This window comes from Anopheles aquasalis, chromosome 2 (assembly GCF_943734665.1).
Source record: "Anopheles aquasalis chromosome 2, idAnoAquaMG_Q_19, whole genome shotgun sequence".
Classification (NCBI taxonomy): Eukaryota; Metazoa; Arthropoda; class Insecta; order Diptera; family Culicidae; genus Anopheles; species Anopheles aquasalis.
Genome location: NC_064877.1, coordinates 36,490,084 through 36,499,885, shown reverse-complemented (window position 1 = coordinate 36,499,885; position 9,802 = coordinate 36,490,084). Strand labels below are relative to the sequence as shown.

Here is a 9,802-nt window from a genome sequence, read left to right as displayed (position 1 = left end):
GCTTTGGGTGCCGAGAACATGCCAATCAATGAATTGCCCTTAAGTGTATCAAACATCCGGGGGATGCTGAAATGGAGTTGTTTAGCTAATTTTAATTAAACCATACCCAGGTCGTCAAAATCCGACACCTTAGCGATTGGTGAGCGATCTGTTCATGGCTTCTTCGATGTCGTCATTAGATTTTAGAGAGCGTCAAATGTGTCCAACGGTCGAAAATGTGGTTCGAGAATCTACAAATCAGGAATCATCAACGTACCGGCTAAAAGTGAGCTCAATTTACCGAGAAATGTAGTATGGACTCTCAAACATCTTGGTACTTTCTGTCCAATCTTTTATTCAAAGGTCTACGATTGAAATCACCGTAAATGTGCTAATGTTGTGACTGGGTAATCATCACTTATTAAGTATGTTTCTAGCACGGGATTGATACATGCGCTAGCTTCAACGATTGATTCGATGAGAACGATGGCATGTGGCTGTAGCGCGCATTTTCTGACACGCAGATTGTCCCTGGAAGCTATAATTACGTGAGACACCTTCAGTTCAATGATAATTGAGATACAATGTACGCTCTTTGAGTGATTATTAGTAACAAAGGATATTGCAAATCCCTGGAAAATCAAAACATTGATTCACTTTAAATAACATATTTTTGTAGTGTCTTTTACATTTTAGCATAAGAGAATAGAAAATACTTGAAGTATGTTTTCGGATTTTTTACTAATAAATTATTGTACAGATGATGTCCAGTGAAGAATGCTCAATGCTTGTGTATTTGTGATGATTAGTGATAAATATTTGCTTTGAAACGGGCGCTACAGTTAAGAAATGGCAGTTGCTAGTGCACTGGTGCACGGTACTTGTATTATTCTTCATTCTTGTGATTCATCCTTCACTGTAAAATTGTGAAATAAGAATAAGCAGCGCGAACGACCTACAGGAAATTGAGAAAAACAAATGTTCTGCTCATAAGTTTAATCAAAAATGCTTTCCTCCCGCTAGACAGCCATACCGTAACGAAGGTTGTCATGTTGGCCAACATGAAGACCGTGCCCACTTTAATATCCGGCTGCGCATTGGCGATCATTAACATGATTTTCTTCTGCTGCGGAATGGTCATCCGATACCAGTGCACACTGTAAATGTCGGTCGATAGGCTATCATTCTCGATCAGCAAAATGTTACCAAAGTAGCACATCACAAACAGCTGGCTAGTGGACGCGCCCAGAAACGGATAGACGGAGCTCTTTGGCGAGATGGCAATCACGTTCAGACACATGCAGATCACAAGACAAATCGTGGCAAAGATCGCAAAGAAATGTATGGTAAAGTAGCGGTTTATCTGGCGGGCAAAATCCTTAATCGATTCGTGCAACACGATAATACGATCCAGCTCCGACTCCAATGCGTGCGTCTTATACCACGGTACGAGCTGGATGTTCTCGTCCAACCGACGGAGCAACACTTTCAACGCCTGAATCCTCGCCGATACGCTGATCATCGAAATCATCATAGTGCCATCGATAACGACCAGCAGGTGAAGCGCAATAAAGATCATGACTGCGTGGTGGACGAAGGTAAAGTACCACCATACCGGATTGTCTAACGGCAGAAACGGGAAATGGAAAGCCAGCGGTAAACCGAACTTCTTCGAATCCGGCATAACAATCGCCATCAACACGAAGCTCAAAGCCGTCAGATAAGAGCCGTGGAGCAGATGATAGAACATTGCCATTCGGTCGGCACTACGGGCAAAGACTTCCTCTACATCCGGGTACTCAACGCCCCCGAACAGAACCCGCTGCTGGCGAATGTTTGCCACCAACGAGCGGCATATGGGTCGCTGGAAGATGTAGAAGTAAGCGCGAGCAAACACCTGAACAGAGGTGGCCGAAATCGAGAGGCTCTCGGTTAGCGCGTCCGGTGAGTCCTTGTGGATGAAGATGGCCTTGTAGCTTAGGTAAGGCTGTATTAAAATGACCATTAAACAGTAAACGAGATGGGGCGATGGCTTCCTGCCAGGATCCAGCACGTGCACCCCTAAAACACACATGTGCTTCGCCATCAGCGCCAGGAGTCGTTCTAACTTCTTATCACTATTCGCGGTAGCCATCACGAGACCTTTGACTGGCGAACTGGACAAGATTGGCAAGGTTTTATAGTCCATCCGGCGAGGCCACAGTCGACTGCTACTAGCCTGGTGGGAACTGCATCATCCTGCTCTGCGATGTAGATCCGATAGAGTCATAAGTGCCACCATGAGAGCTGCACAACAGCAATAATTGATTGCAATTATCGATCCGTGTTCCCGATTTCAGTGCGTGAAGCAAGTAAAGGAAGCTCGAGCAGGCAAATCGGAATGCCACTAAAGACATTCAGGTGTGTCTTCAAGGACACGCTAAAGGAATCTTTATATCGAAAGCGATTGTAATAAGGTACTGTACCTGAGAAGTAAGTTCATGCTTTTGCATATGATACAGTCCACATTAAATGGAGAACTCAGTCAAATCATCAATAAATAATTAGGTTTCATTGTGTTTTTTACCTATTAAAATTAAGTATTGAGCCACTGATTTAAAAAATATTTAATACAATATGTTTAGGCTCCTGCTTAATTATCAGTACTTGACCTCATTTGGGTTGCAAAAGTTTAACTATTACTTGCTAAATATAATTGAGCTCCATTTAGACTTCGCTAAACGTGTTTGAGCTTCACACCTCTACCAGAAAACGATTAGCTAACAAGTAATCTAAAAAATTAACCAAATCGACAGAGAGCGAACCCAATTCGCCTCGAACAACCAGCTGTACTGCAAACTGTGCACTTACTTTCTCGAAGAAGAAACAAAAAGAATCTAATCAGTTTCACTGGTTCCTAGTCTTCCGGAATAGATGAAATAAATCACCGCCAAAGGTGCAACCACACCCATCCTAGACGGAACAAATAAATCATCCACACTGTTCGCGGTCGGGCCACTTGGCTTGGCTTGACTAGGCGCGACGCTCCACAAATGGCGTGGCATCATCCCACGAGTACTATCGAGCCGAAACATTAGATATGCTACGAACCGTAACCTTCAACACGGGCCCCTCGTTCCACGCATCACGCCTTCCTGGACAGAGATATAATAAAAAAAATAAAAACCCAAGCCAACATCCTTATCCCATTGTGTTCCGCCGCTGGCTGGCTGGCTGGCTGGTTGGCAGTTCCAGGATGAACGAACCGAGCCCAACTTTTCCTCCCTATGCCGTTCCCCGTTCCCCCGGTCGGTTGTTGCGTACGGTCGTAATTAACAATCGTGTTATCGAGATGCAGCATCCCTCAACCGTTCAACCGTGCCCACGGGAAAAAAGGGTTAGACACGTGACGCCCTGGCGCGGAACGGAATGGACGGGCAAGCCACGGCCACGAGTGTCCGGGAAAGAAAGTAGCGAAAGAATTTCACATATGAATAAATAATCATGAGTCATGACGGGTTGTGCGGGTGTGTGCGGCTGGCGTGACGTCCCTATCCTCGTTTCGCCCTAAGGGAATCAATCGTAATTGCGACCCGAGTAGGACAAAGGCACTACTGAAAGCCTGGAATGACTATTGGATTCACTATTGGACAATTATTTTTAATAGTAAAAAAGGACAGAAGCAAATAAATTGCAAAAAGGAAATCAATCAATTCAACTGCTCTGAGAGGGTTATAATTTAATAGTTTTAATTCAAATCACACATAACTAACTGGACTCACGACGACTGGAGATAAATTGTGACCATCGTACGTTCACCATCGCCACCATAGTCCATTAGTACACGCCTGGTGGGTGGTTGTGGGCCGACCACTTAGAAACGCGTAACGCACGAAGACGATACGAGCACGTAAGGTGTCTAATGGGGTGTCAGGCAAACTTTTCTAATATTCTTTCCTCGGCAAGTGGCACAGAACCGCGGATGCGAGACTGCTTCGTACGGCATGTCGTAGCCTCTTGTTTTCCTATTTATTTATGGGCTTTAAATTGAAAGACGCACGCTGAGAAGGGACTGGAGAAGGAGAAAAGGAAAGGAGATGATCCTTGGTACACACATGTGGAAGCATCTTGCCTTGGCTTGATTTGCAGCCAAAGATACGGTGGAATCGTTAATGAATGAGTCGGCAAACACAACCGACAGGCGATGTGACCATGTGACTCGCTTACCCCGCCTGACGCGGCATTCAACTCATTTGATTAATACACCACGCGTCGAGGGCTTCGAAATGAGGTTGCCCCCATTGATAACGTATCGGGAGTAAATTTTTCTTCTCGAATTCATCTCGTGGATGTCGTTTCGCCCTGCCATCGTTCTATCTCTGCGTAGTAAGGTGACTTCCGTTTTGGAGGAAGATTGATGAGGCTGAAGGGAACCGAATTGTTTCATTGTTGGATGTCGCACTATAAGGTACTGCTGTTAAAAAGATGCTACAGCATTTTAGCTTCAGGTCGGGCTTAATAAAACAAGTCCTTTGCAAAGGAAACCGACCAACACGCCATACTTTGTGGTAACGGTTTAGATATTTTAGGCCCATCATTTTCAATTTCATTTTTAAACTGCAAAATGAAATATTCAAATCACTGGTCATTGCAAAGCATAAACCAGGGGGCAATTGTTTTTCAACAAAGGACGACTCCTCAAAGCAGCATTGTGTTTACGCAAATATTGCCTGGAAGACCCTAGACCACGTGCCGTATAGGCTTACGGCAGTCAACTGCCCATAATGCAGAGCGATCAGACATTCGGGCAATTCGGAACAGATAAAGTTCCCGTAAGACGCGGTGCGTATTCTACAGGAGAAGAAGAAAAAAATCCTCCCGATAAGCTAAAGAAATGAATAAATAATAATCGTTTCCGGTAGCTCCAGCTCGCTTTCGGTGTCGAGGGCGGATAAGAAAGCAAAGGCAAAGCAAAGGCTCTTCACACAACCCGGAAGCCGGCCGGGAGGAAGAACGAGAGAATAAACAAAAAATATGCCAATGAAAAGAAAACGGTGGGGCCGCGCGGGATTCAATTATGGATTGCGCGGGACAAATCTATTAAATTTTACGATAATAATGCACATCCTTTCCGTGCGCAACCGGTGGAGTGGCCGGAATGGTTTCACCGTGTCCCAAACCAGACTATACCCTACCCTGCGCGCCACACCAACGGGTTTTCTACGATATTTTCTATTCACCGGGGCCCCGGGTGGAAAGGCACAATTACCGTACCATCGTTAACAATGAAGGCAGAGCCCCTTCCCCATGCAGTTGATGCCTATGTACTTATCCATTCCTTCCCATTGTCGAGCCCGCAATTTCCTTCCCAAGAAAGCAGAGGACTTATCGCGCGCATTGCCGACTCCAATGGTTCCACCTTCGGTTCGGATGGATGATTATCTTCGGAGTAATATTTCAAAAACCCCACGACTACGCCATGCGATGTTTGCTCTCGCGAATCAATCGACATAAGCCTGTGGCACGGTACGCCTTCGAAGCTCTCTGTCATTACCGTTCAATCCCTGGTGCCTTTCAAGTCTATGGGCATTCCTGCGATGGAACTTCCTTTGAGTGCTTTGATGTTTTCCTTTAATTTCAAGAAAACGGATAACGGATCTTAAACTACTCCGCCAAGATTGGCAAACTAACCGAAAACACTAATTTAAATGCTAATCATCGCACCCACCCAACCACCCGAAAAGGGGCTTACGATCGATCAGTGCCATGTATCGTCTCAAAAGTTGCCCGTTGGCGAAGAACCAGTTGTTTATGGTGGCCAGAAAATGGCCCACTTCCGGGAGCTCATACGTCCTTCGGCACCATTCGGATTATCTCGCGTGAGTTTTCCGCGCTTTTCCTTCGACTGAAACCCATGGACGATGGCATGGATGGCATCAGCAGTATCGACACCGTGATAGCCCTCCCTTCCCGTGGGGATAAGTCGCAGTCGGTAGGAAATGGTAATGTTTATTTTAATGACAAGTCATTAGCAAATTTGTACCACTCAATGTGTAGGGCAAGGCGATAGTTTTCGCCGATAGCGACGCTCGCTGTCATTAGGAATTAAATGTAAATAGATTTATAGCGAGGAATGTGGTGGGCCGTAAGGTGCCCCGGGGTGGCTAAAGGCTTGCTGGAATCCGTATCCGTGGCGAGTTACGTTAATTGCGCGATATACGAAGCAAAGCTTGTTGGCACGTTCGCACCACTTTCTTCCTTATTCCCACGGGAAGTGCGTGTTGTATTTACTTTCAATTATGCAATGGGGCGGCAGCGGTATGGGCCGAACCGGAAACGGTGCCATTTGGGAGGTTGCCTAGGGAGCAGGCCGCACCTAGCTTTGACAGATTTTAATTTAGTTCTTTAGCACAACAGTGGCTGGTTTTTTTTTATATATTGTGTTGCTCCTTCAGTGTTTTTTTTCTCTGCGTGGCCAACCTACCGCATCGTATTTCGCTTGTGATGGATGGTGCCGCATTATGAAATTAGCCTTTTTTCAATCATATTACCAGGCATCTTCAAGGGAGTTATTATTTGTCGTTTATAAAAAAACAAGCAGCAACAAAGAGGTTCATTCCCCTCGAAAAGGGTTAGTGACAAAATCGTCACGATGGAGGCAAAAGGGCTGAGTTATTCTATTTCAAGCTGACGTCACCAGCACCGCACTGGCCGGGTTTCTACGCATGTCCTTGGAAGACTTTTCACATATCAAGACGAAAAATTTTTATATTTAAAAATAATGTTTCAATATTAGAGGAAGCTGCCCAGTTGCTTTGCGCCAGAAATCAATTGTCCAATTTGTAAATTTTTAAGCTTACAAATTTGTAACTGGGTTCATGGGAGCGTTCAGGCGATGGCATTATATTTAAAACAATGTGCTTATTCATGTTGTTCTATTCTATTGTCTCATTTGGCCAGTCTCCAAATTGGTAATTCAAATTGGTACCACGTGAATCATCTTAACATCTCCAGGAAAATCTGGACCGGTGAAGTAGGAAAAAGGGTAAAAAACATTTGAATTTCTATCACGCAACTTGTATGAAACGACCCTATTCCTTGTGTGAAAGTTGTAAGAACCGTTGGCTATTAAAAATTCACAATTTTAAAAACACTAAATACACCCTCAGTATGTAATATGCAAAATAGTAAGCAGCTCACCGAGTCGAATCCGATTTTCCACCCGTTCTTCTTGTAATAAATTGCTACCTTTTCATATTATCTAAATAAGCCACAGGGGAACATTCTCACCCCAAAATGTGTCCGCATTGCATGCAAGGGTTAACGACTTTTCGAACTTCAATGTCATAATATTCGAATTCTGGCTGACGGTGCTTCGAAAGTCCCTTTTTCCGTAAATTTTCCGCGAGCTGTGCGTTCTGTGAATCTGTGAAATACGTGTACAAAATTGTTCTCGGCGTACTGAACTTGTTCCACAAACCAAACAACACAATGAGTGCCGAGATGACCGATGCAAAGTACTTTGTACGCGCATTCATTCGCTTCCTAACGAACCAGATAGACAAACCAAACTTTAATGCCGACTCCCGAGAAAGCCTCGAGGTGGCGATACAGTGTCTAGAAAACGTGTACGAGCTGTCGGAGGATGGGACGGGTGCGCCGGCGGCCGAGGAGGGTAGCAGCGAGCAAAACAAGGACGACAATGATCCCCGCAATCACATCGACCTTTACGACCTGTACCGCAGCACATACGTTCAGGTGTCGCCGGAGCGTAAACAAGAGGCCGAAGCGCTCAAGAACGAGGGTAACCGGCTGATGAAGGAGGAAAAGTTCCAGGAAGCGTTGAACACCTACAGCAAGTAAGTGGTGGTCTCTGTTGCCGCTTGTAACAAAAAAAACCATTCTGGCAATTTTCCTGTTCCACTATCCGTAGGGCGATTAGCATCGATGGTACTAACCCGGTGTTCTACTGCAATCGGGCCGCAGCATACAGCCGGCTCGGGGACTACAACGAAGCGGCCAATGATTGTAAGATGGCCCTGCGGCATGATCCGAACTACAGCAAAGCCTGGGGCCGACTGGGCTTGGCCTATACGAAGATGAACCTGCACCAGCAGGCCGTGACAGCGTACGAGAACGCGATCCGCCTGGAGCCGGATAACCAGGACTACAAAAACAACCTGAGCGTCTCGCTACAACAGCTCGAAGAGCGTTCGCGTAATCCAGCACCGGCTGGTAGCGGCGGTGCACCGGGTGGTCCACTCGGTAACATTGACTTCGCCGCCGCGCTCAACAATTCCGATCTGGTGTCGATGGCAACCCGTATGATGGGTGATCCTAACATCCAAAACATGTAAGTCGTTGTTCATAGGTCACTTGGACCCATCACGGGCTAATGCATACTGCTCTCTTTTTCTCTTCGCTTACGCTCTTGCTAGGCTCGGCCAACTGGGTGGAATGAACAACATGGACGCACTGCTGGAAACGGGTCGCCGGCTAGCGATGCAGATGAGCTCGGAAAATCCGGATCTGTTCTCGAACGTCATCCGTCAGATGGAGGAAGCCGGCGTGAACGTGCCACGAAATAATCCATCGAACAACCCGGACAACAACCAGCCCCAACCACCACCACCGTCTTCGTAAGATTCACGCCGGGGTTGATGCAATGGTCCAATGTCGAACCAAAACCCACGTTAGGTCGTGTGCCCGTGGGAGCATTTCACTAGGTTGCCTCCATTAATTAATGGCGAACGGGATTCCAGAGGTTCCAATAGCTTCTCCTTCTTCTACGTTGTTCCGTTTGTGTCCATTCCTTTTTTGCTTTCATGCAGTTCCCCTTCTATCAGGCGGACATGTGATTACGAGTGCTGAAACGGCTTTGGGAAGGGATGGTCCGCAAACAATCGACACGACACCACAACAAACACGACGAATAAAGTAATAGAAATACATTCAATAAAACACGTAAAATAAAGGAACAAATGCGTATCGGTCTTCGCGGGTAGGCGGGAAACATTGTCGAATGTACGTGATGACGGGACGCAGCATTGCCCCACAATGTGCGTGCTGGTCGGGGAAATACATTTCGTATTCTTGCCACAACGTTATGATGATGACAGAGGTTATGCAGAGAGAGAGAGAGCGTGCGTGCATGGTGGTGACCGAATTGATTCACTTTTTGGGGCACACGCTTTGGGTGCCCCCGGCTCCGTCGGGTGCGAGTTATCACAACACGTGTATTCTTATCACAGCAGCACCCGGAAACCCTGCTCGAACAGTAACATTCTGTTCAATGTAGATTCCAATGCAGCCTGGGTATCGTCAAAGGTCCAAGCAATCCGGAATGTCAAATTGTTTGCCATAGTTACGAGCATTCGGTGAATAGGTTGGGCTGACATTCTTCAACAAGCCGTACTGGCCCAATGTGCGCCATAAACTGAATGCCATCACTCCCTCCTACTAACCGACTTTAAGAAAACAATAACGTCGCATTAACTAACGTTCCTCAAGCATCTTATCCATCCCTCCAACCTACTTATCCATGGTGTCCATTGTTCAAGTCAGAGCACCACCACGTGTTCGGTGTTCCGGACCGGAGGCACCGCCATCAAACCGGCATGCACCGAAATGCGAAAAACACGCAGCGGCGCAAACGTGTGCAGACCCTTAAACGCCGCACACACAAAACCATTAATGCTTACCGGCGAAAGAGATAGGAGATTCGGCCGTTTTGTTTTTTTCTGCTGCTTTCGAACAGGGACAGGCGGGAGAGGGAGTGACGGACCGCGCCGCGATGGCGCGCGATTCACATGTAGGCGCTAGTCGTCGCTCATGCGAGCAACAA

The 9,802-nt window shown here is 46.4% G+C and overlaps 1 protein-coding gene and 1 pseudogene across 1 annotated transcript; one reads left to right on the top strand and one right to left on the bottom strand.

The window, feature by feature from the left end:
* Nucleotides 1-865: 865 nt before the first annotated feature.
* On the bottom strand, nucleotides 866-2,167 carry LOC126574706 (odorant receptor 4-like; annotated as a pseudogene).
* A 5,167-nt stretch (nucleotides 2,168-7,334) lies between these two features.
* Nucleotides 7,335-8,932, top strand: LOC126578495 (small glutamine-rich tetratricopeptide repeat-containing protein beta-like). The gene is made up of 3 exons (XM_050241117.1): nucleotides 7,335-7,817; nucleotides 7,892-8,311; nucleotides 8,397-8,932. Exons 1-3 carry the CDS (start codon nucleotides 7,450-7,452, stop codon nucleotides 8,599-8,601), a joined length of 993 nt encoding a protein of 330 aa, XP_050097074.1. The 5' UTR covers nucleotides 7,335-7,449; the 3' UTR covers nucleotides 8,602-8,932.
* Nucleotides 8,933-9,802: the final 870 nt, after the last annotated feature.

Excerpts from the sequence above, each read along its gene's own strand:
- LOC126578495 (XM_050241117.1), top strand. The coding sequence starts at position 7,450 with ATGAGTGCCGAGATGACCGATGCAAAGTACTTTGTACGCGCATTCATT. Across the intron at positions 7,818-7,891 it reads GCGTTGAACACCTACAGCAA|GGCGATTAGCATCGATGGTA; the intron begins GTAAGTGGTGGT and ends CACTATCCGTAG. Across the intron at positions 8,312-8,396 it reads GATCCTAACATCCAAAACAT|GCTCGGCCAACTGGGTGGAA; the intron begins GTAAGTCGTTGT and ends CGCTCTTGCTAG.